We start from the raw sequence: 25919 nt of genomic DNA, 5'->3' as shown, positions 1-25919 counted from the left end.
ACTCGGGAGCAGCAGGTTGTAGTGAGCCGAGATCACGCCACTGCACTTTAGCCTGGCGACAGAGCAAGACCCCGTCTCAAAAAAAAAAAAAAAAAAGATTTCCCCTCTGCAGTGACATATGTTAAAAGCCTGGGGTGTGTCAGGCTGGGCTGCAGGCTGGCAGGCACTTTTCTCCTTCCTGCATACAGAATCTGAGAAAACACTTGTTTTAAATTCCAAGTCTGTAGATACTTTTCAAAACAATTCGTATCATGTGACTATTACCTATTAAAAACTTTTTAGGCTGAGCATGGTGGCTCATGCCTGTAATCCTAGAACTTTGGGAGATTGAGGCAGGAAGATTGTTTGAGGCCAAGAATTCAAGATCAGCCTGAGCAACATTTTTTTTTTTTCTTTTTTGAGATGGAGTTTTGCTCTTGTTGCCCAGGCTGGAGTACAATGGCACAATCTCGGCTCACTGCAATCTCCACCTTTCGGATTCAGGTGATTCTCCTACCTCAGCCTCCCAAGTAGCTGGGATTACAGGCACCAGCCACCATGTCCAGCTAATTTTTGTATTTTTAGCAGAGAGAGGGTTTCACCATGTTGGCCAGGTTGGTCTTGAACTCTTGACCTCATGTGATCCACCTGCCTCGGCCTCCAAAAGTGTTGGGACTACAGGTATGAGCCACTGTGCTCGGCCATGAGCAACATTTCAAGACCTCATCTCTGCCAAAAATAAATAAATAAATAAATAATAAAAACTTTTTTAAAAAATGGTATAAGACCCGCCACCACAAAAATAGCTGACCCCCAAATCCAGCCCCAGTTACCATCTGGAAATCTAGCCTCTATTTTTTACTAAAGCCAGAAGGGAGAATTTCTTGTGTATATGGTGATATACAAATAAATGCCTTACTACTACTATGAATATTTTACTATGTGCAATAGCTATTCTCTCTCCCAATAGTTATTTATGTCAGAAGGTCATCCAGAATGACAAAGTCATGTGGGAAGGAGGTTAAAATCTCCCTTGGAATAACATGCTAGCATAGCACTGGGAACCATGGCCCTTTCACACAAAGCAAGCCCTGATTGCAAAATGTTGCCTTCAGTCAGTATGAGACTCCGTACGAATCACAAAGTGAGACTCCTTTCTCTAGATATTTACTGTCTATCAACTGGAAAACCATCTTAATATACTTATTTTTTTGTTGTTTTGTTTTATTTGTGGGTTTTTTTGGAGATGGAGTCTCAGCCTTTCACCCAGGCTGGAGTGCAGTGGCGTGATCTCAGCTCACTGCAACCTCTGTCTCCCAGGTTCAAACGATTCTCCTGCCTCAGCCTCTCAAGTAGCTGGGACTATAGGCATGCGCCAACACACCCAGCTAATTTTTGTATTTTTGGTAGAGACAGGGTTTTGCCATGTTGGCCAGGCTGGTCTCAAACTCCTGACCTCAAGTGATCTGCCCAGCTCAGTTTCCCAAAGTGCTGGGATTACAAGCATGAGCCGCTGCGCCTGGCCTTAATGTATTTATTTTGTTGGACCAAGATACTTTACTGTCACCTACAAAAAAACATTTTGAAAATACATATCTAAATTCTTGATGGGATGGCACTCCCTAGGGTTGTGTGACACATGCTTGCCCAACTCTACTGAGCTGCCCTGAGTAGGCTGTCCCACGTAATCAAGCATGCCTCAAGCAGCAGTGTGGGAGTCATGGGTCACAAGTATCACCAGTAAGAGTGACACAGCTCTGAGATCTGTAGCACTTAGGTTGGCTTGCCATGCTTTCTTAGAGTTGGCAGGTAAGGAGACTCTAATAGCTCAAATAACTCTAATTCAGCTCAAATAGAGTCAGACAGTTTATTACCTACAGATACAAGGTCAACATTGGATCAACTCCCCATGGCCTTGGTCCCACGGGATGACACCAAATCAGAAGGATTTGCTATCTAGGGCAGGGTGAGAAATGGGCAGGTGAGGTCAGGTGCTAGAAGTAGACTTTTCACTGTACACTGATGGCAGAACACCAGCTAGCAGATAAATAGGTGACAGGCACCATGAGCACCTGGCTCTGCCTTTGAGGAGACAATTCCAACTAAAGCCAAGCAGCTGTACAGCCTGCAGCCCTATCCTTTGAGGGACTGGAGTGGAAAGTCCTGTGCTTAATTGCAGTGAGGGAGGGAGATGAGACACAGTCTTGGCTGCGGTCTCCCTTATGATGGAGGGATGAGTAAGCAGTGGCCTCGAGGCAGTTCTCCACTAGGTGGCTTATGTCCCTCTGTTTCTGCAGGAATCACAAGGCATTCAACCAAGACTTGAGTTAGACTGAGGTGAAGCCTCCCCTACATGGCCTGTCTGAAGACATCCTTGTCGGCAGGGCACCATGATGGAGCCATTTCCTTATGTTGATTAAATATGGCTCAGTTCAGATATTTTTGGTAAACCAATGGGCAAGGCGGCTTGGTTTAGAAAGACCAGGAAAGAGGAATTAAAGACCCTGAAGGAGAATGTATCAACACACTATGTGTAACGGACAGGAAATGATGTGGAGAGGAATTGGCGCCACTGTTGGCAGGAATCCTCTGGTTTCCCATGTTGCTCCTTGGTGGAGGGTCAGAGAGCAGGTGGCTTTGGCCAGAAGGGGAATAGAAGGCAAACAGTAAAACAGCAGCCCAACTCCACCCTTTCTATTTGTTCCTTAAAGGTCTGCCACTTCAGCACAATGCTACTGCCTAAAAAAATGAAGCTCCTGCTATTTCTGGTTTTCCAGATGGCCATCTTGGCTCTATTCTTCTACATGAACAGCCACAACATCAGCTCCCTGTCTATGAAGGCACAGCCCAAGCGCATGCACGTGCACGTGCTGGTTCTGTCTTCCTGGCGCTCTGGCTCCTCTTTTGTGGGGCAGCTTTTTGGGCAGCACCCAGATGTCTTCTACCTGATGGAGCCTGCCTGGCATGTGTGGATGACCTTCAAGCAGAGCACCGCCTGGACGCTTCACATGGCAGTGCGGGATCTGATACGGGCCGTGTTCTTGTGTGACATGAGCGTCTTTGATGCCTACATGGAACCTGGTCCCCGGAGACAGTCCAGCCTCTTCCAGTGGGAGAACAGCCGGGCCCTGTGTTCCGCACCTGCCTGTGACATCATCCCACGAGAAGAAATCATCCCCCAGGCTCACTGCAGGCTCCTGTGCAGTCAACAGCCCTTTGAGGTGGTGGAGAAGGCCTGCCACTCCTACAGCCACGTGGTGCTCAAGGAGGTGCGCTTCTTCAACCTGCAGTCCCTCTACCCGCTGCTGAAAGACCCTTCCCTCAACCTGCACATCGTGCACCTGGTCCGGGACCCCCGGGCCGTGTTCCGTTCCCGAGAACGCACAAAGGGAGATCTCATGATTGACAGTCACATTGTGATGGGGCAGCATGAGCACAAACTCAAGGAGGAGGACCAACCCTACTATGTAATGCAGGTCATCTGCCAAAGCCACCTGGAGATCTACAAGACCATGCAGTCCTTGCCCAAGGCCCTGCAGGAACGCTACCTGCTCGTGCGCTATGAGGACCTGGTCCGAGCCCCTGTGGCCCAGACTTCCCGAATGTATGAATTTGTGGGGTTGGAATTCTTGCCCCATCTTCAGACCTGGGTGCATAACATCACCCGAGGCAAGGGCATGGGTGACCACGCCTTCCAAACAAATGCCAGGGATGCCCTAAATGTCTCCCAGGCTTGGCGCTGGTCTTTGCCCTATGAAAAGGTTTCTCGACTTCAGAAAGCCTGTGGCGATGCCATGAATTTGCTGGGCTACCGTCACGTTAGATCTGAACAAGAACAGAGAAACCTGTTGCTGGATCTTCTGTCTACCTGGACTGTCCCTGAGCAAAACCACTAAGAGGGTTGAGAAGGCTTTGCCTCCACCTGGGTGTCAGCCTCAGTCGCTTTCTCTGAATGATTCTGAGCCTTGCCTACATCTCTGAGCCTTAACAACATGTCTGTGGGTATCACACTGAGTGTGAGTTGTGCCCACACATACTCAAGCAGAAGGATTTTTGTGTCCATGCTTGTGTCTAGAAAACAGACTCGGGAACCTTATGTGAGCAGCACATCCCACCAGTGAAACAGGGTGTTGCTCTTCTTCTTTTCTTGATCTTCCTGTCTGGGCAGACTTCAGAGACTTTGTGGCCTGGAGCCCTATTAAGCATGACACGGTATCAGTGGAATTGATCCATAAACCTCCCTGTCCACATCTTGCCCAGTGGGGAATGGATCTTTCACCAAAGAGCTCACCAGCATTTTCCACAGAGATGCAAATTCTGAGCCCTCGGAGTTCCCAGTGGATTCAAGGAAGGAAGTGGGAACAAGGTTGGATGCCTACTTGTGAGCTTGATCATCACAGCTATCGGTAATCAGAAATATGAAACAAAATCTCTGCACAAAAGAGCAAGCTCTTAAGTTCACAGGGTGCCTGGGCTGCATTTGAATATCACTTCCCCTCTGCATTTTCCTATCACATAGGAGACTTTGACCTGTGAAGCTGCCATCTGTTAATACTAAAATTCCAAAATAAGATTCTGTTTAGAATGTCCCTTTTTATACTTCTTAATTATTAGCAGTAAATGTTCATTCTTATGGGATCCTAAGCTAAGAATAGATGTAATCATCTTTATTGGTTTTTTAAAACACCTTTGCTATTATCTATCACCCATTTATATGGAAAATTGCTAAGATAATGTTTGGTTTCAGATGATGAACTAAGTCTATGCCCTCTCAAGAAATGGTGGAAAACAGACAATCAGCAGCTAAGCCCTTTCTTTCTTGTGTGAGGTATAAGTTGTGATAATGCCATATGTGTCACCCTAGGGTCTGGGCAGAGAGTTCTTTTACTCTGATCCCTCAGCCAGAGGACCTCAGTTCTAGTATGACTGGTGCTATTTCGCTCCTCCTGGCCACTTCTCCCAATAAGAAAAGTTGTTACTACCAATCTTGGCAGGAGCCCCCAGATGTAGTTTTACAATAGAATCTCACCTGTTAAAAAATGCAGATTGCCAGGCACTACCTCAAATCTGCTAGAATCAGAATCCCCCAGTATGGGGGCTGGAGTTCTGGTGACTCTTCCATGGCTAGCCTGGCACTAGCGCACCTTGCACCAGGCAGCAACACTGTTCGCCTTCTTGCTCCAAGAAAGGTGACTCTTCCACAAACGCAGAGTATGTATGCCACTTGCTCTTGACACGGGTGATGTCCGTGTGTTAGAAAGAATAGAAGGAAGCTCCCTATATGTCTGGAATTCTGTGGACCTCTGAGTCCTGACTTTTTAAATATCTCACTTTGTCCAAGTCTGAGAGATTGTGTCATTTTCTCTTTCTTTTTGTTGCCACCTTTTGACGAGCTTCATAAAGCGTCCTGGATGTCGGGTCAGAACTCTTGCACTCCATTCGGCCGAGTAGTGATTGAGCTTCTCCACTGCCTGAGATACTTCAGTAGCTACTTTTCCCAGCTGGGTCTCTTGAAGTTAATTTACATGTGGCTTTAAAGAAGCTAATTTAATCTAATGTCCAAATCTTTAAAAACTCCTAAGAGCCTAGGATCTCCCAGGCAAACGCTTGCCTCTACAAGGCAAATGTTGACCCCCTAAACAATGTCAGAGTAAAATTTCCCAGCATTAAAAATAAAACCAGAACAGCAGATGACGGTGTGAACACAGTGAAGAGGGCCAGTGAGGAAAGAGACAGTGGTAGACTCAACTACCTCTGATTTCCCTTCTGAAAGTCTGGTCTCTGTCTGAATTGTTTTAAAGTTAGTAACCTCTTTATGAGCCATCCCTATGTGATGCCTGCTTGTCCTTCTCCAAAAAGATCACCCCATCCTGATACAAGAAAAGAGACTAGCCACACAGAAGTCTCAGAGTTATTCAAGATCCACTTTAGAACAGCTTTAAATTGCCTGCATTCCAAGTCTGAGATATCCAATGAGGTCCAGAATCTAAGAGCCACACCCTTGAAGAAAATATCTGTGCTCTCTGATAGAGTAGCCACTAGCCACAAATAGTTGTTTAGATTTAAGTTAATTAAAATTTAATAAATTCTTAGCTCCTCAGTCACACTAGCCACATTTCAAGGACGCAATAGCCACGTGAGGCTAGTGGCTACTATATTGGACAGCATAGATATAATGTCCACCATTGCAAAAGTTTGATTGGACAACTCTGGTCTAAATTCATTTTTATATGTGTGTCATCTAATCCCTCATTCAACCCCATCCTCCTAGGCCAAAAAGTCTAAAGAATATATAATATCATGGCATTTTTATATAGCATAGAGTGCATAATATAAAATCATGCTATATAGGCTGGTTGTGGTGGCTCATGCCTGTAATTCCAGCACTTTGGGAGGTCAAGGTGGGCAGATCACTTGAAGTTAGGAATTTGAGACCAGCCTGGCCAACATGGACAAACAATGTCTCTACTAAAAATACAAAAAATTAGCCAGGTATGGTGGTGCACACCTGTAATCCCAGCTGCTCGGAATGCAGAGGCAGGAGAATTGCTTGAACCCAGGAGGCGGAGGTTGCAGTGAGCTGAGACAGCGCCTCAGCACTCTAGCCTGGGTGACAGAACAAGACTGCCTAAAAAAAAAAAAAAAAAAAAAAAATGCTACATAATCTTAAAAGCCTGACCCAGTGTTGAACAAGACTGCAGTGAACAATGGCACAGTCTCTTGTTGAAGTGTTCAGGAGGCTGGAACTGGGATTCAGTGGTGAGAGTGGCAACAATTGTGACATACGAGGCATCTGGGGACATGAGAACTGGTGACAAGCATACAGGATGGTGTTCTAATTCAGAGACATCTGTCCCATCCCCAACCCCCAACAACAGAAAGGTGTTTCCACCTCAGCCTGTCTAGCTGCATAGAGTCTGTACATGAGTTTAAACCCAGATTAGGGGTGAAATGATCAAATTTCTCAAAGCTAATTTTTAGGGTTTAGGGAATGAGCCTCTCTCAAGTCTAATGTAACCGTAACATCCTGAATTGCCTAATTGCAATGCAGCAATAGATTTCTTTACAAAATGCCAAACTAGGCAACTGCTCCAAGTCCTACTGTTTGCAATTGGGAGTCAGGGAGTGGAGGTCTCAAAATTTATAAATAATTATCTGGATGGTGAAAAGAGAATAGGTTTTAGGCAAAGGGGTGTCAACAGTAACTTAACTACGTTTCTATCTATAGTTACTATGTGGCTTCATTTTCTTTCTTTCTGTTTGTTTGTTTGTTTTTTGAGATGGAGTCTCGCTCTGTCACCCAGGCTAGAGTCCTGTGGCATGACCTCTGCTCACTGCAACCTCTGCCTCCTGGGTTCAAGCAATTCTCCCTGCCTCAGCCTCTCGAGTAGCTGGGATTACATGCATCCGCCACCACGCCTGACTAATTTTTGTATTTTTTAGTACAGACGGGGTTTCGCCAGGTTGGTCAGGCTGGTCTTGAACTCCTGACCTCAGGTGATCCGCCTACCTTGGCCTCCCAAAATGCTGGGATTACAGGCCGTGTAATGCTAGGATTACAGACCGTACCCAGCCGTGGCTTCATGTTCTATAGAATGAGAGCAGTTGCTAAGTTTTTAATACACTTTCATTAAAACTACATTTTTTCAGCTTATGAATAGTGGTTATGGAGAGAGAGAGAATCAATGTCTGTTAATTTTTATGCAAAAATCTGCCATTGAATTGTCTGTAATATGTTTCTCAAAATATCATTTATAATTTACTATGTGATTTATACCCAAGCTAAATATAAATTAACTTCATTAACTATGTACATTATCATGACTCTGTTGAATTACTTTCACAGACCAACAAAGCAAAAGTAAAAATGAACTCTGAGTGACCTAGTCCAATTAACAATAGACCTCTGATAGGCATTAGTTGAGGGTCTCCAACACGCTGCCCCTTGTGTCAAGGGTTATGCCCCACTTCTGGATAAAGGTCCCTGGTCATTCAGAGAAAGGATTTTTTGTGTTTTTTGTTTTGTTTTGTTTTGCTTTGTTTTTTTCAATGCAGTGACAAGGAAAAGTGTAACCAATAACCAGAGTAAGGAAATTTGAATACACCACTCAGCTAAGGGATGTTTTCATTTTTTCCACACAACTAATAGGTATCTACTATATGCCTAGGAGTCTTCTAGGTGCTGTGGATATGGCAGCAAACACAACAGGCAAAGCCTCTCCTTTCATACAACAGACATTTTAGTCTGTTGCGGGCAAGAGAACAAAAAATATATGTCAGATGCTAAGTACTATGAAGAAAAATAAAGGGAAGGGGCTTGGCAGTGAAGGAGGGTGCTATTCTACAGAAGCAATAGGAGACCTCTTCGCAGAGAAAGTGAGATTGCAGCAGAGACCCCCTCCAAGTAAGGGAGTTTTTGCCATGCAGAGATCTGGGAACAGAGTGCCCCAGGAGATGCCAAGTCAATATGGACAGAATCAATGAGTCTAATGAGAACCTATTGTGTGCTTGGTACTGTGCTGCGCCCCCTGGAGGATAAGGAAGTAGAACCATGACAGTAAGAGGAGAGGTTATGCACTTGTGAGCACTTGGGCACTGGAACCGTGCTGTCTGGGTGACTCCGCTATTACCAGCTAGGTGATCTCAGGCAAGTTCCTCAACATCCCCATGTCTTAAATCCCTCAAGTATAGAATGGGTGGAATAACAGCAGGATGACTCCTTGGAGTTGCTGGGAGGGCCAATGAGTCAATGTGTGGAACATCCTTAGCGAGCACTCACTCAGCATTAGCTGTGACTGTCATAGTTACGATGCTTTTCTCCCATTTCTGATCTGAACCCCTCTATGGCATTTCTGATCATACTGAAATGATGAGATTTATACTTCCTGATCTTTTAGGTTCTCTACCTACAACAGTGGTTCTCAACTGGAGGCAATTTTGTTCCACAGGGAACACCTGACAATGTCTGGAGACATTTTTATTTTATTATTATTATATTATTATCATTATTATTATTTATTATTTTTGAGATGGAGTCTCACTCTGTCACCCAGGCTGGAGGGCAATGATGTGATCTCGGCTCACTGCAACCTCCACCTCTCAGGTTCAAGCAATTCCCCTGCCTCAGCCTCCTGAGTTGCTGGGACTACAGGTGTGCACCACCATGCCTGGCTAATTTTTGTATTTTTAGTAGAGACAGGGTCTCGCCATATTGGCCAGGCTGGTCTTGAACTCCGGTCCTCAAGTGATCCACCCTCCTCAGCCTCCCAAAGTGCTGGGATTACAGGCATGAGCCACTAAGCCCGACTATATTTTATTTTTAATTGACAATAATTTTATCTATTTATCTGTAGACATTTTTGATTGTCACAACTGGAGAGTGGGGGATTCGGTGTTACTGGCATCTACTGTGTAGGGGCCTGGGATGCTGTTAAATAAACATCCTACAAAGCACATGACAGTTTCCTATAACAAAGAATTATTTGTTCCAAAATGTCAATTGTGCAGTCGTTGAAAACCCCCACTCTACACCAACCAGGGATAAGGATAAAGAGCTGATGACTCAAATGGATTTCCCTTTCATCTCATCCAACCTCATTCAAATGGATGTGCCACCAGCCCAAATGTCCTGACTGGGGAGATATAACCAGGGCTTTTTAATACCCACTCCATTGGTAACCATCTCAAGAGGAGAGTAGTAGAGTAGCTATTACAAAACTACAGAGCTGCATCACACAAGGTGAACCAAGAAAAGACTGAGGAGAGGAAGTGAGGTGCAGTCAGCCTTCCTGGGACCACTCACTTTCTGTGCCTTAACTAGTCATGGCTCATGTCCACCCTAATTCAGGCACCTGTGGCCAGAGGAGGAAAGGGTTTAAAGAAGCAAAACGTGACCATTTAGGGCCTCAGGTAAAATGGGCAGGATGAATGAAGCCTGAAGCAAATGTGCTAGACAAACATGTATAAGTGACTGGGAACAGAGACACCATTCATGAATGCCAAAAAGCTCTGTAGACACTGCAGGCTTGAGAGCAGTGTTTCTCAACCTTTTTTTTTTTTTTTTCCCTCATTATCATCCCCAATCACCACTCCAGCAAGCCTTGTAGACGTTGTTTTCCTAATCGCCACCACCGCCCCATACAAAATTTTAATATCACAAATATACCATTGGGCTCCGTGGTGGCTCACGCCTATAATCCCAGCACTTTGGAAGGCTGAGGCAGGTGGGTCGCTTGAGCTCAGGAGTTCAAGACTAGCCTGGGCAATACGGTGAGACCCTGTCTCTACAAAAAAATACAAAAATTAGCTAGAAGTGTTAGTGCACACCTGTAGTCCCAGCTACTCAGGAGACCAAGGTGGGAGGATCTCTTGAGCCTGGGAGGTCGAGGCTGCAGTGATCTGCGATTGTGTCACTGCATTCCAGCCTGGGCAACACAGTGAGACCCTGTCTCAATACAAAACAAAACAAAACAAATATACTGTCAATTTGTTTATGTATTGTGGCCCTTTGAAGGACTACAAACCATTGTAATATCTAAGGGTTTTTGCCCCCTGCCCAAGAACCAACTTTTACCACTCCACAGTCACTTCCCTTGAGAATGTATGATTGAATCCACTGTCCCTAATATTTTCAGCTCCTTCCCCAGCCCCTCTCTTTTTTTCTCAACATACCTTTTCATTTGTCAAACCCCCAACTATGTTCCTTGCTCAACAATAATTAATTGTGATTAAGTAAGTCACACATAGAAGAGCAATTTTCAAACCGTAAAGACCTATGACAACGTCAGTTAGTTGCAGTAGTAAAAAAAATAACCCAAGTGGCCAGGTGCGGTGGCTCATGCTGGTAATCCCAGCACTTTGGGAGGCTGACACAGGTGAAACACTTAAGATCAGAAGTTCAAGACCAGCCTGGCCAACATGGTGAAATTCCATCTCTACTAAAAATACAAAAATTAGCAGGGCACGGTGGCAGGCACCTGTAATCCCAGCTATTCGGGAGGTTGAAGCAGAAGAATCACTTGAAACTGGGAGGCAGAGTTTGCAGTGAGCTGGGATCATACCACTGCACTCCAGCCTGGGTGACAGCAGGAGACTCTCTCTCAATAATAAAAAAATAATAACAATACAAGTAACTCTGACTAGTGTCCTCTCCCCATCCCCAACCCTCAACCTAACCGTGTGGGATGGGCATTGGCTTGCTTTCCTGGCTAGTTTTCTTTTTTTTTTTTTTCTTTTTTGTAGAGATGGGGGAGTCCCTATATTGCCCAGTCTGGTCTCGAACTCCTGAGCTCAAGTGATCCTCCTGCTTCAGTCCTCCAAAGTGCTGGGATTACAGGCATGAGCCACTGTGCCTGCCCCCTGACCAGTTTTCAAGTGGGCTTCTTATGAACCTAAAAGGACAATAAGGAGGCTAGTTTATTGTTTGTGTTTTAATGACAGAAACGTACATGCAGTAAACACATGAAGCTGCTCTTCATGAAGAATGAGGTACCGGCCAGCGCAGTGGCTCATACCTGTAATCCCAGCACTTTGGGAGGCTGAAGTGGATGGATCACTTGAGGTCAGGAGTTCAAGACCAGCCTGGCCAACATGATGAAACTCCATCTCTACTAAAAATACAAAAATTAGCCGGGCATGGTAGCAGGCATCTGTAATCCCAGCTACTCAGGAGACAGAGGCAGGAGAATCGCTTGAATCCAGGAGGCGGAGGTTGCAGTGAGTGGAGATCACGCCACTGCACTCCAGCCTGAAGGACAGAGCAAGACTCTATTTCAAAAAAAAAAAAGAATGAGGCATCTTTCAGGCCTTAGCTCTTGCTCTGCCCTAAATCAATGTGGATTTCGATGGTTAAGTGCTGATGATGGAAACATGTTCAAAGGAAAACAGGCCCCTGGTTCTTTTACGATGTATCATAAACCAAGCTATGAGGCCTTTATAGATGCAACACACACAAAGCAATCTGGATGCAAATAAACTTGAAAAACTTGATTATATTAAATTTAACTGGAGTTACATTAAGTAAGGAGTAGAGTGGCCGGGCACGGTGGCTCACGCCTGCAATTCCAGCACTTTGGGAGGCCGAGGCAGGCGGATCACGAGGTCAAGAGATTGAGACCATCCTGGCCAACATGGTGAAACCCTGTCTCTACTAAAAATACAAAAATTAGTTGGGCATGGTGGCACGCGCCTGTAGTCCCAGCTATTTGGGAGGCTGAGGCAGGGGAATCGCTTGAACCTGGCAGGCAGAGGTTGCAGTGAGCTGAGATTGGCCACTGCACTCCAGCCTAGTGGCAGAGCACGACTCCGTCAAATAGAAAGAGAAATAAAGAAAGAGAGAGAGAGAGAGAGAGAGAGAGGGAGAAATAGAGTGATTCTCCCAAACTTTGACCAGGGAACATTTTTTGTTTTCTCAACATACCTATTACAATCTGTCAGGAGAGTATTTTGAGAAAGACTCGTTTGGGAAATGCTGAATTGTTTCTAGCAATCATAACTCTGGATGGACCTAACGCCCTGTCTTCTCCTAAGCCCCAGCAAGGCAAATGCTGAATACAGAGACCCACACGCAAGGGAAGCTTACTTCACATGGAACTTACGATCACCTACCTCAGTTTATGGGTCATCTCATTCCTCATCTCCTGACCACATTTCTTCTGCTCCTTCCCAGAGGGGAAAAAAAAGTCATCAGACAGGAACTTTTCAACTCTCCAATGCCAAACATATAAATTCCCTTCATAGCCCATCTTCCCTCTTCTACCACATTATGGTACAGATGTTCCATATGCTGTTGGCGGCGAGTCCCACCATCACGGCTTTGCATTCCATCCTCTCCCACCTTCTCAAGAACTAAACATTTTTATTATTCACTTCTTCTCTGCTGAACTTCTCTTCCACTAAATCCTTCTCTTTGGCTTTTTTAACCTAATGATCTTCCTTCTTGAAACCCCCCTCACCCACCCTGCCCCCGCCCTCGTTCCCATATCCTGATCCAGTTACTAGCCTCTCTCTCTTCACCTTCACAGCCAAACTGTCCTAAAGTGTTGTCTACATTCATGGGCCTTGTTTTCTCACCTTCCACTTCCTCCTCAACCCACTCCAATCTGAATTTTGCTCCCTTCTGTCCCCTGAACCAGCTCCAGGAAACAATAAAAATTAAATTCCATGGTGCTCACTCACTCCAACAGATATTTTCCAATTCTCATTTCACCTGAACTCTCAGCAACAATTAACCTTATTGACCATTTTCTCCTTAAAACACTGTATCCCAATTTTTCTTCCACTTCTCTGGACACTTCTTAGTGTTTTATAGAATATTCTCTTCTACACAGCTATTCAATGTTGGAGTTCCTCAAGGCTCAGGCATAGACGAGCCTCTTCTTTTTTCACTGTAGGCTTTCCCTTTAGACAATCTCATCCATGCCCATGATTTTGAACACCACTTATATGTGGATGACTTGCAAATGTATATCCCCAGCTCAGTCTTCTCTAAGTTCCAGATCTATATATCCTATCACTGATTTGACATCTCAAAAGACCCTCAGATTCAGTGTCCAAACACTGCATTCATGATTTTCCCCTCCTCCAGACCAGACCATGCCAAGCTTCCTCATCCTTCCTGGGTCTCTTTCCCACCTTCCAACTTTTTGCCAAATCCAAAACCTGGACTTTACCCTTGACTTCTTCCCCTAGTCATTCACCAAGAACTGTTGATTCTACCTGGTCAGCATTTAAGTTCATCTGCTTCTCTTTTCCCTTCACCTCCTCCTCCCTGCCTTGTTCCTGCCACCATCACCTCTTCCCTGAACCACTGACTATCATCCTGCCTCCAAACTGCCAACATCAATCCAGTATCTACACTGTATTAAAAATTCAGAAAGTCGCCGGGCGCGGTGGCTCGCGCCTGTAATCCCAGCACTTTGGGAGGCCGAGACGGGCGGATCACAAGGTCAGGAGATCGAGACCATCCTGGCTAACCCGGTGAAACCCCGTCTCTACTAAAAAATACAAAAAACTAGCCGGGCAAGGTGGCAGGCGCCTGTAGTCCCAGCTACTTGGGAGGCTGAGGCAGGAGAATGGCGTAAACCCGGGAGGTGGAGCTTGTAGTGAGCCGAGTTCGTGCCACTGCACTCCAGCCTGGGCGACAGAGCGAGACTCCGTCTCAAAAAAAAAAAAAAAAAAAAAAAAAAAAAAAAAAAAAAAAATTCAGAAAGTCTAAATTGCTTAATGTCATTTAGAATGCTACATTCATGATCTGACCCTTGTCTCCCTCTCTTATCCCTCCTTCTTAGACTCTACTTTCTACCCAACTCATATTTGTAGATCTATCAAGTTACCATATACACATCTTCCTCTGGATTTTAGATCATGCTATTTCTCCTACATGGAGTACCCTACTTTGTCCCACTCCCAACTTTTGTGGCTAATATTTTTGATCCTCCGTGTTTCAACATCTCTGAAAGTCTTGCCTGCCTTGCCTCCCCACTCCCTGTTGGAAGCCACTGCTGTACGATTTATATAATCATAGTTTATATAATATAACACTGTTATAAAACCATTCAATTTGCATGTTCTTTGAACTCTCTGAGGGAAAAGACTGTCTTTTTGCTATGATATAATCAATGCCTAGCACAGTACCTGGCACATAGTAGGCACTCAATAAATGTTTGCTTAGTGAATGAAGACCTTGATTCTATCTGCATTATATGTAAAGGGGTCATCCTTTATATGGTATTTGGGGGAAAAAGGGCATATTCAGCCAATAACAGAAGTTTTTACTCTGAGAAACATAGTGACATCCTTAGAGATCCAGATAAGACAGAGCCACCATTTAAAAGTTTCCTCTTTGAGAGAAATAAGGGAAGCTGAATCTTAAAGCCAACAGCTCAGAAGTGCTGGGTCGAGTAGGTTAGCACAAGTGAGGGGGTGGGCAAAGCAGAGACTCAAAAAGTGAAGTTGACTTGTATTTTTAATAGTAATATTATTGTGCAAGAGAGGCTGAAAATGATGGCTGGTTTTCTGAAGAGCTGCATGTGTCAGAGGTGTCTGAACCAGAGTGACTCCATCTTGAATAGGGGCTGGACAAAGTAAGGCTGAGACCCATTGGGCTGCATTCCCAGGAGGTGAGGCATTCTTAGTCATAGGATGTGATAGGAGGTCAGCACAAGATACAGGTCACAAAGACCCTGCTGATAAAACACGATGTGGTGAAGAAGCTGGCCAAAATCCACCAAAACCAAGATGGTGATGAAAGTGGCCTCTGATCATCCTCGCTGCTCATTATACATGAATTATAATGTATTAGCATGCTAAAAGACACTCCAACCAGCATCAAGACAGTTTACAAATGCCACGGCAATGTCTGGAAGTTGCCCTCTATGGTCTAAAGGTAAGAGGAACCCTCAGTTCCAAGAATTGCCTGCCCCTTTCCCACAACAGTTATGAATAATCCACCCCTTGTTTAGCATATGATCAAGAAATAACTATAAGTACACTCAGTTGAGCAGCCCATGCCGCTCTTCTGCCTATGGAGTAGCCCTTCTTTTATTCCTTTACTTTCTTAATAAACTAGCTTTTAATTTGCTCTATGGACTCTCCCTGAATTCTTTCTTGCATGAGGTCCAAGAATACTCTCTTAGGGTCTGGATCAGGACCCCTTTCTGGCAACACATGTGTTCATAGGGTGAAGCTTATGAACTAATCGATTGCCACCTGCAAGCCTTTGGCAAATACTTGCTGACTGATTGCTTTACAACCTGGTTTTTAGCCAAATCTCCAAGAAGAAAGTTTCTGGCTTGTTTTCTTTCTCTACTCTCATAATGGCCAAGAATGGTTAAAGGAATGGCTTGGGAGAATAGTCATCTTTGATCTTTTCTCTCACCTTCTACATTCTATCCATTAGCAAGTCCTGTGAGCTCAACTTCCAAAATATACCCTGAATCAGACCACTTCTAACCATCTCTACTGCTACAGTGTTAATCCAACCTCAAATCCAAAGAAACCTCAAATCTCTCTTGAGCTTCTACAAGAGCCTCCTAACTGGTCTCTCATCTCTTTTCTTTCAGCATACTTCACCTTCCATTACTATTCAGAAACTCTTTTACTATTTGGAAGTTGAGGCAGGGGATTCAATTGGGGTTTCCTTCCCAAAGCCAGTCCCCACTTGTATGGCAGAAGCTATTCCCAGGCACAGAAGGCTCAGAAAATTGTGTCTCAATTACCTCCACACCAGTTCACTCATAGGTTTTATGCCAGGAGGAGCAGGCTAGAAAGACTACGGGCTACCATCCAAATCCAAGGCTCCACTTGTGGAGCAAGGCAGGTGTATCATTTCAGAAGAAGTGGACCCCTACTCTGAGGTAGTGGTAGAGATTCTGTCCAGGGGGAGAGAAGGCCATAAGAATAAAAAACTCAGAGACTTTTTCTAAAAGGACTTACTGAGCCAGGTGCAGTGGCTCATGTCTGTAATCCCAGCACTTTAGGAGGCCGGGGCGGGGTGGGTCACCTGAGGCCAGGAGTTTGAGACCAGCCTGGCTAACATGGCAAAATCCCGCCTCTACTAAAAATACAAAATGAGCCAGGCATGGTGGCACACGCCTGTAATCCCAGCTACTCGGGAGGGTGATCCAAGAGAATCACTTGAACCCGGGAGATTGAAATGAAATGAAATGTGAAATGAAAAGTGAAATGAAAAATGAAATGAAAAATGAAATTAAAAATGAAATGAAAAATGAAATGAAATAGACTCATTTTATTTAGAGGAAAATGTGAGGAAGTTCATGCCTAAGTGTGCTGTCAAAAACAGTGGAGATTTTGGTGGTAAACAATTAGGAGGAGGCTCTTAGCTCCATTAAACTACTAGCAACAAATAAAATGGTAGACCAGCTAGAAGTTTAACAGAGAACCAGAGAAAGAGACAGCTAAGCAGAGCCCTCCTGGGCTCGAAGCAAGCCTCAAAGACTGCCCCAGCAAAGGGACCTGACTAGTTGAATCAGGTGATGGAGCAATTTATGCCCTAGACAGTGTAAAAAAAAAAAATAGAGCAACCAGCTAGCAGTTATTGGTGGCTAACAGCTGGATATGTTACCAATAAAGTCAGCCCAGAAAGAAGCTTAACAGGGGACCAGAGAAGACATAATTAAAGAGAACCCTGCTAAAACTCCAGTCATCTAGCTCATCAGAGGGACTATGTGCATGGCCAAGGCTTCACTCTCTAAGGAGCAACATTACACTATGAGGGAAATGGATTTCAATAATCTGTTCCAGTCAAGTCACTAAAGAAATAAAAAAGCAAATAACGGGCCCAAGGTGAGAGGGGGATTAATATCCAGAATCTATAAAATTTATCTGAAATGCATAATTTTCAACAAAAATAATGAGATTTGCAAAGACATAGAAAAGTGTGACCCAAAAAAAGGGGGGAAATCAGGCAATAGAACATGCCTTTGAGGAGCCCAGATGTTGGACTTAACAAAGACTTCAAAGCCTCTATTGTAAACATGTTCAAAGAACTAAAGGACACCATGCTTAAAGAATTAAAGGAAGGTATGTTGACAATGTCTCATCCAACAAATATTATCAATAAAGAGATAGAAAATATTTTTAAAAGAATGAATGAAAGTGAAGATACAACATACCAAAACTTATGGGATAGAGCTAAAATAGTGCTTAAAGGGAAGTATTTAGCTATAAACATCAATGTTAAAAAAGGAAGAAAAATCTCAAATCAATAAACTAAACTTCCACCTTGAAAACAAGAAAAGAAAATCAAACTAAACCCAGAGCAAGAAGGAAGAAAGAAACAATAGGCCAGGCATGGTGGCTCATGCCTATAATCCAGCACTTTGGAAGACTAAAGCAGGAGGATCACCTGAGCTCAGGAGTTTGAGACCAGCCTGGGCAACATAGTGAGCACCCATCTCTAAAAAAAAAAACAAAAAACAAAAACCAAAAAAAACAAACAAATTTTAATTAGTGGCTATGGTGGTGTGCACTTCCAGCTTCAGCAGGAAGCTGAAGTGGGAGGATCACTTGAGCCTGGGAGGTCGAGGATGCAGTGAGCCATGATTGCACCACTGCATTCCAGCCTGGGCAACAGAACAAGACCCTATCTCATAAAAAAAAAGGAAAAAAAAAAGAGAGAGCGAGAGAGAAAGAAACAATAAAAATTAGAGCAGAAATAAACGAAATAGAGAGTGAGAAGGGGGAGAAAGAAAAAAAACAAAAAACAGTCTAACCAAATCTGGTTCTTTGAAAAGATCAACAAAATTGACAGTTTCAGCTAGATGACCAATAAAAGAAAACAGATTAATTACTAAAATCAGAAATGAAAGAGGGACATTATTACTGACCTTACAAAAATAAAAAGAATTATCATGGAATACTAAAAACAACCAGTTAGATAACTTAGATGAAATGGACATATTCCTAGAAAGATACAAACTACCAAAACTAACTCAAGAAGAAATAGAAAATCTGAAAACACCTATAACAAGTAAAGAGGTTAAATTAGTAATTTAAAACTTCTCGCCTGTAATCCCAGCACTGTGGGAGGTCAAGGCAGGCAGATCACGAGGTCAAGAGATGGAGACCATCCTGGCCAACATGGAGAAGCCCTGTCTCTACTAAAAATACAAAAATTGGCTGAGTGTGGTGGTGCGCAGCTGTAGTCCCAGCTACTTAGGAGGCTAGGACAGGAGAATCACTTGAACCCGGGAGGCAGAGATTGCAGTGAGCCGAGATTGCACCACTGCACTCCAGCATGGTGACAGACCAAGACTCCATCTAAAAAAATAAAATAAAATAAAACACCCTCATAAAGAATAGCCCAAGCCCAGATGACTTTGCTAGTGAATTCTAACAAACATTTAAATAATTTCTACAAATCCTCTCAAACTCTTCCAAAATACAGAAAAATATTACACATTTCCCAATTCATTCTAGAAGTCAATGTTACCTTGATACAAAAACCAGACAAACATATCACACAAAAAACTACATACCAATATATCTTATGACTATGGATGTAAAAGCAACAAAATACTAGTCAATGGAATCCAGTAACATGTAAAAAGAATTATACACCATTTTCAACTGGGAATTGTCCAGAAATGTAAGATTGGTTTTACATTGTAAAATCAATTAACATAACACACTATATTAATAGAATAAAGGATAAAAACCACTTGACCATCTCAATAGATGCAGAAAGACACTTGACAAAATCTAACAACCTTTCATGATTTAAAAATCAACAATAGAACTTCCTCAAACTGATAAAGGGCACCTATGAAAAACCCACAGCTAACATCATACTTAATGATGAAAGAATGAATGTTTTTCCCCCAAGATGAAAAATAAGACAAGGATGTCTATTCTCACCTTTATAGTCAATATCATACCAGAGATTCTATCCAGGGAAATTGGGCAAGAAATAAAAGGTATCCAGATTGGAAAGAAACAAGTAAAATGATCTCTATTTTCAGATGACATAATCTTATGTGTAGAAAGTCCTAAGGAATCATGTTGCCCAGGAAGCAGTGGCAACACACAGGTGCCTGGAGGGAGCGTGGAAATGATGAATTGGTAAAACTTTAGTGACCTCTAAGTACAGATGGGAGAAGGCAGTTGGATGCGCAAGTCTAAAGTTCAGAAGGGAAGTCTAGACTAGAGACATACATTTGAGAGTTGACAACTCATGTTTACTGAAGCACAGTTAAGATGGTGTTGAAAAGGGAGAGTTTGGGCCATGGGAATGTCTGAGATTCATTGGTTCTTAAAAAGAAGGTGGTAGTTAATGTAGAAACACTGGAAATCAGCAGTAGAGGGGTTGAGTGCAGGCCTAAGAGGGAAGTGGTGAACTCGGAGACAGCATTAGTGTCATTCTCACTGCTTTTAGAATGATGCCACATTCCTGCTGGCTGCAATGCCATCTTCTCTAGTGCTGGAGAACGGCTCATGCTCTCCTCCACGTGGCAGATGCTATCATGCTCCCTCCAGGCACATGTCTGTTGCTACTGCTTCTTGGGCAAGCTGCTCTTCCCTTGGGCTTCTGTTCCCCAAAGGTACGAAACAAAGTATACCCTAATTTCTTTATTAAGCAATTATCTTATCAACCAATCTCTTAGTGATTGGCAAAAATTATGGTACAACCATACTATAATATTGTGCAGCTGGACAGAGAGAGAAATTTCTGTGTGTAAATATGGAAAACTCCCCAATTCCCCAGTATATTTTGTTAAAGACAAAAAGGCAAGCTGGGCATGGCAGCTCACACCTGTAATCCCAGCTCTTTGGGAAGCCTAGGCAGGAGGATTGCTTGAGGCCAGGAGTTTGAAAGTAGCTGAGGCAACACAGCAAGACCTCATTTTTGTTAAAAAATTTAAAAACAACAAGGCCAGGCGCAGTGGCTCACGCCTGTAATCCCAGCACTTTGGGAGGCTGAGGCGCGGGCGCAGTGGCTCACGCCTGTAATCCCAGCACTTTGGGAGGCTGAGGTGGGTGGATCACGAGGTCAAGAGATCAAGACCATCCTGGCTAACACGGTGAAACCCTGCCTCTACTAAAAATACAAAAAATTAGCCGAGCATGGTGGCGGGCACCTGTAGTCCCAGCTACTCGGGAGGCTGAGGCAGGAGAATGGTGCGAACCCAGGAGGAAGAGCTTGCAGTGAGCCGAGGTCACACCACTGTACTCCAGCCCGGGCGACAGAGCAAGACTCCGTCAGAAAAAAAAAAAAAATTAAAAACATTAGCTGAGCATGGTGGCACATGCCTGTAGTCTCAGATACTTGGGAGGCTGAGGCAGGAGAGTCACTTGACCCAGGAGTTCGAGGCTGCGGCAGGCTATGATCATAACATTGCACTCCAACCTGGGCAACAGAGCAAGGCAAAGAAGAAAGAGAAGGAGGAGGAAGAGGAAGAGCGGAAGGAGGAGGAAAAGAAAGAGGAAGAGGAAGGAGAAGGAAAAGGAGAAATAAAAGGAAAGTATAAAATTGGGATTACATGCTATCTTTTAAGGGAGAATAAAACTATACTCAAAGTTGCTTATATACTCATAGAGAAACTCTGAAGAATACATGAGAAACTAAAACTAGTGAGCCCTATAGGGGATAAGGCACATAGGACCAGGGAGATGAGAAGCAAAAATGAAAGGACATTTCCTAGGCCAGGTGTGGTGGCACACGCCTGTAATCCTAGCACTTAGGGAGGCTGAGGCAGGAGTTCGAGACCAGCCTGGGCGACAAGGTGAGACCCTGCCTGAAAAATAAAAGAAAGAAAGAAATTAAATTTTATATTGCTGGTTTAAAATAATATTTTCTCAGCCAGGCTCAGTGGCTCACACCTGTAACCCCAGCACTTTGGGAGGCCGAGGTAGGCAGATCACCTGAGGTCAGGAGTTCAAGACCAGCCTGACCAACATGGTGAAACCCCCTCTCTACTAAAAATAAAAAATTAGCTGGGTGTGGTGACACATGCCTATAATCCCAGCTACTCGGGAAGCTGAGGCAGGAGAATCACTTGAACCCGGGAGGCGGAGGTTGTAGTGAGCTAAGATTGTGCCATTGCAATCCAGCCTGGGCAACAAGAGTGAAACCCCATCTAAAATAAATAAATAAATAAAATAACATTTTCTCTTATTGCTGATGAAAATTAAGATTATCTCATTGTATTCATTAAAGTAATGGTAATTGTTACAACAAACAGACACCAAATGCTTGATGGCTCAAACACAACTGAAGTTTTTTTCTTGCTCAAATGAAGACCAACATGGTCAGTAAATAGCTTTTCTCTGAGCAGTAATTGAAGCACCCAGGCTCCTCTCATTCTATGGGCCTGCCATCTTCAACTCAAGGAAGCACTTGGTCCAGTGTTTGGATTACTAAAACAGTCCTGAGACCCTAGCGAGGCCAGAGACCGTGTACCAGTGGCACCCATTTACCTTTATTTTTACTTTAAGTACAGAAATTGAGAAGGTTCAGGATCAGATTAATCCCACGTAGAGGCTATGCATGGTAGATGCTGTGGAATTATAAGGAAGCTAAGAAGTTGAGGTTGCTGGCAGGAATGTGGGCAGAGTATAGCACCATGGGGAAAAAAAGAAGTGGAACAATGCAAGGGAGTTAATGGACTTGGGAAATGTTTGAAGAGATTAAACGGCTGAATAATGTGCAGGTGTCAGATTGTGAGTCGGTTGGAGGGTGAGCAGCTTGCGGTTAGTAAATTATATGTCCGGGATTACGAATTCTAAAATAGTCTAGTTCAGGTGATGACAAGGAACACAGGTGTGGCTTTGGGAGTGGGTGGCCATCGTGGGGTAGATTGCATAGCTCCTCATGTTTGGAATAAGCAAGAGGCCTTGAGGTTAGAGTGTGGGTGAGGCCATCCACAGAGATGTTGAAATTTCCCACATATCAGGCCCTAAATAAATAAGGGAGTGTGCACAGAAAGGATATAAAGTAATTCAGCACATGTTTTAAAGGAAGCTGGTTATTGTGTGAGTCTGGGGGAGTACAGATATGAAAAAGACAGTAAGTTAGAGTCTGGACTATGTGGGGAAAAAGCTATTTCAAACAGTGAGTTGGCCGGGCACGGTGGCTCATGCCTGTCATGCCAGCACTCTGGGAGACCGAGGTGGGCGAATCATGAGGTCAGGAGATCCAGACCATCCTGGCCAACATGGTGAAACCCCATCTCTACTAAAAATACAAAACTTAGCTGGGTGTGGTGGCACATGCCCGTAATCCCAGCTACTTGGGAGGCTGAGGCAGGAGAATTACTTGAGGGCAGAGGTTGCCCTGAGCCGAGATGGTAACATTGCACTCCAGCCTGGCGACAGAGCAAGACTCTGTCTCAAAAAAAAAAAAAAAAAAAAAAAAGGACAAACAGTGAACAGTGATTTTAGGGGAAGAGCCAAGTTACACTTAGGGCAAAGAAGTAAACAGTTTGATAATGGCAGATAATTGTACCTGCTATGGAACAAATATTTTGGGCGGAGGAGAACAGAAGGACGGATATAAGAGAAGTATGGAGACTTCCAAAGCAACATCACAAGAAAGATCATACGAAAATGTTTGGGCTTCAAAACATCTAGATATTATGGATAAAATATAACAAACGTATTTTCAAATTCAGAGCCACGTTTGCAAGAGAGTAAGGGAATTCCCCAAAGAAGCAAAAACAAAGAGAGGCCTGAAAATTTGGAAAATAAGAGTATGCTTATGCTCGTACTATCTCAGTAATCATGGGTTTAAAGTTTAACACTAGCGGAGGAGGACTTAGACCCATGTAAGGCAGGAATTTAAAATTTAGACCTCTCCACGAAGCCAAGCCCTTCCAAATGTTAAGGTTGAGTAACAAGATGGATTATAAAGAAATATTTCTTTTTCTGGCCCTTGGGAAGAAAAAAAGAAAACTCTCTCATGACAGTTTGTAAGCATAGGCATTCCTTTACATGGGTTTAGTGCTCAAATGTAACCTACCCGTATGGTCTGGAAACCCCAAAGTTGACAAATTCACTGAAAAGTGATCCTGATCCATTCCATCAGCAGTTTTTTGTTTTGTTTTGTTTTTTTGATGTTGTTGTTTTGTTTTGTTTGTTTGTTTGTTTTTTGAGATGAAGTCTTGCTCTTGTTCCCCAGACTGGAGTGCGATGGTGCGACCTCGGCTCACTGAAACTTCCCTCCCGGGTTCAAGCAATTCTCCTGCCTCAGCCTCCCCAGGATCTGGGATTACAGGCACCTGCCACCACACCTGGCTAATTTTTGTATTTTTAGTAGAGACGAGATTTCACCATGTTGGCCAGGTTGGTCTCAAACTCCTGACTTCAGGTGATCTGCCTGCCTTGGCCTCCCAAAGTGCTGCGATTACAGGTGTGAGCCACCATGCCCAGCCTCATCAGCAGTTTTAATACTACAAAAGAAGGAGAGAAAGGCATTGGGGAACATCTAGCAACCTGCCATATTAGTCAGTAATTTTGTGGCAAAGAACTATGATCAATAAAATACTTTCAAAGATAAGGATAACGTTAACGTAAAACTAGGGTAAAACATAAAACAGAAATACAAGATGAAGAAAGAAAATTATCCTGGCACTTTGGGATGCCAAAGCAGAAGGATCACTTGAGCCCAGGAGACCAGTCTGGGCAACATAGTGAGACCCCATCTCTGCAAAAAATACACAAATTAAGTGGGTATGGTGGCATGTGCCTATGGTCCCAGCCACTGGGAAGGCTGAGGTAGAAAGATTACTTGAGCCCAGGAGGTCAAGGCTGCAGTGAGCTGTGATTGTAATCATGTCATTGCACTCCAGCCTGGGCAACAGAGCAAGACCCTGTTTCAACAACAACAAAAAAAGAAGGTAATTTTCTAGTAAATATCCAATATCATCTCTGTTGAAAAATGCATGCTCTAGTTAAATGAACAAGTTAAATGACACCACAAGGAAGCAAACAAACACATCCAGAATGTAGAACATTCTATAAGACAGCCATTCCTGAACAAGTCAATGGTATGAAAAGAAGAGGAAAAAAACAGGGGCCTTCTCTAGAGTAAGAGATATTTAAGCTTAAGACATAAAACTAAAAAGTAATGCTTAAACTTTGTTTGGATAAGTAGACATTTTGGAGGCAACCAAAAATATCTTACTATTTGATATGATGTGGCACTGTGGTTAAGAAATGATGTGTTTAGAGATGTGTACTGAGGCTTATGGGGAGAACTAACATGATGTCTAGGATTTGCTTTACAATCTTTTGGCAAAGAAAACAAGAAAAAGAAGGAAGGAACAAACATGGCAATATCTTGAGAGTCATTAAATCTGAGTGACGGGTATATTGGTGCTAATTATACTACTGCTTCTACTTTTATATATGTTTCAATTTTCACAGTCAAGAATTCTAAATTATTTTAGGGAACGCATGAACCAAAAAAGTGTAAAAACCACTAGTTTAGCACACATGCTAATTCTGCTATTTACAGAAACATCTCAGATGTTTTTCTAGAAATTTCTTATTGCTCCCAGTGTAGAAGCCCAACTGACCCTTTGCCCTGCTTCCATTATGAAATACCAGAGTCAGGAAAAATAAGTACTTTGTACCCTTAGATAAAACAACAATGATGAGGTCACCCCATCTAGTTCTAGTCCCCAAACTAAGTAATTCCTGTAAGTGTGCACTCCTTATCTTTAAAAAAATGAATTTTGTCTCTGCCTTTTAGAATGATTATGTGAAGTAACATCACAATGTTTGTGACTAGGATGAACATGATAAAAAGTTACCATTTTCCACCATGAACAGATAGATACAAACTGGCAATCTTACCTGCTTTTTATTTTCTTTAAAAACCTAAAAATCTTTTAAATGCTGCACAGATATTTGAGTTGATCTTCCTAAAGTCTGACTCCTTTATATCTTTTTTTCACACACCAAAAAACAGTATTAATGAGATATGATCTACATACCACACAACTCAACCCACTTAAATTGTACAATTCAATGGTTTTTACTTTCTTTAGAGTTGTGTAACCATCACCATTATCAATTTTAGAATACATTCATCACTCCAAAAATAAACTCTGTACCCACTAGCCATATCTCTCCATCTCCCACATATGGCCTCACCCCTAGCTCTAGAAGTAACTATTTTCTATCTCTATAAGTAATATGATTTGGCTCTGTGTCCCCACCCAAATCTCATGTCGAATTGTAATTCCCAGTGTTGAAGGACGGGCCTGTTGAGAGGTGATTAAATCATGGGGGTGTATTTCCCCCTTGCTGTTCTTGTGATAGAGTTCTCCCAAGATCTGCTTGTTTAAAAGTGTGTAGAACCTCCTCCTACTCCCACTGGCCATGTGAAGATGTGCCTGCTTCCCCTTCACCTTCTGCCATGTTGTAAGTTTCCTGAGACCTCCGCACAAGCAGAAAACCATACAGCCTGCAAAACTATG

The 25919-nt window shown here is 43.3% G+C and overlaps 2 protein-coding genes across 4 annotated transcripts in view; one reads left to right on the top strand and one right to left on the bottom strand.

Moving 5' to 3' along the window:
* ZNF19 (zinc finger protein 19) overlaps positions 1-25919 on the bottom strand; it is an 83142-nt gene that overhangs the window by 53890 nt on the left and 3333 nt on the right. Inside the window, exon 2 of one of the 3 annotated variants that reach the window (XM_073015546.1) lies at positions 12586-12638. The exons of 1 other annotated variant lie outside the window; for it this stretch is intronic. The gene's annotated coding sequence lies outside the window, so the exon portion shown is untranslated. Of the gene's footprint in view, positions 1-12585; positions 12640-25919 lie in introns of those variants that run through there. One more of the 3 variants, XM_073015547.1, reaches the window with a different exon arrangement.
* CHST4 (carbohydrate sulfotransferase 4) lies at positions 2475-6379 on the top strand. The gene has a single exon (XM_007993725.3). The coding sequence runs from the start codon at positions 2709-2711 to the stop codon at positions 3873-3875; it is 1167 nt and encodes a 388-aa protein (XP_007991916.3). The 5' UTR covers positions 2475-2708; the 3' UTR covers positions 3876-6379.

Source organism: Chlorocebus sabaeus, chromosome 5, assembly GCF_047675955.1.
Source record: "Chlorocebus sabaeus isolate Y175 chromosome 5, mChlSab1.0.hap1, whole genome shotgun sequence".
NCBI classification, from domain to species: Eukaryota; Metazoa; Chordata; class Mammalia; order Primates; family Cercopithecidae; genus Chlorocebus; species Chlorocebus sabaeus.
This window is presented reverse-complemented; position numbering and strand designations above follow the sequence as displayed.

Excerpts from the sequence above, each read along its gene's own strand:
- CHST4 (XM_007993725.3), top strand. The coding sequence starts at position 2,709 with ATGCTACTGCCTAAAAAAATGAAGCTCCTGCTATTTCTGGTTTTCCAG.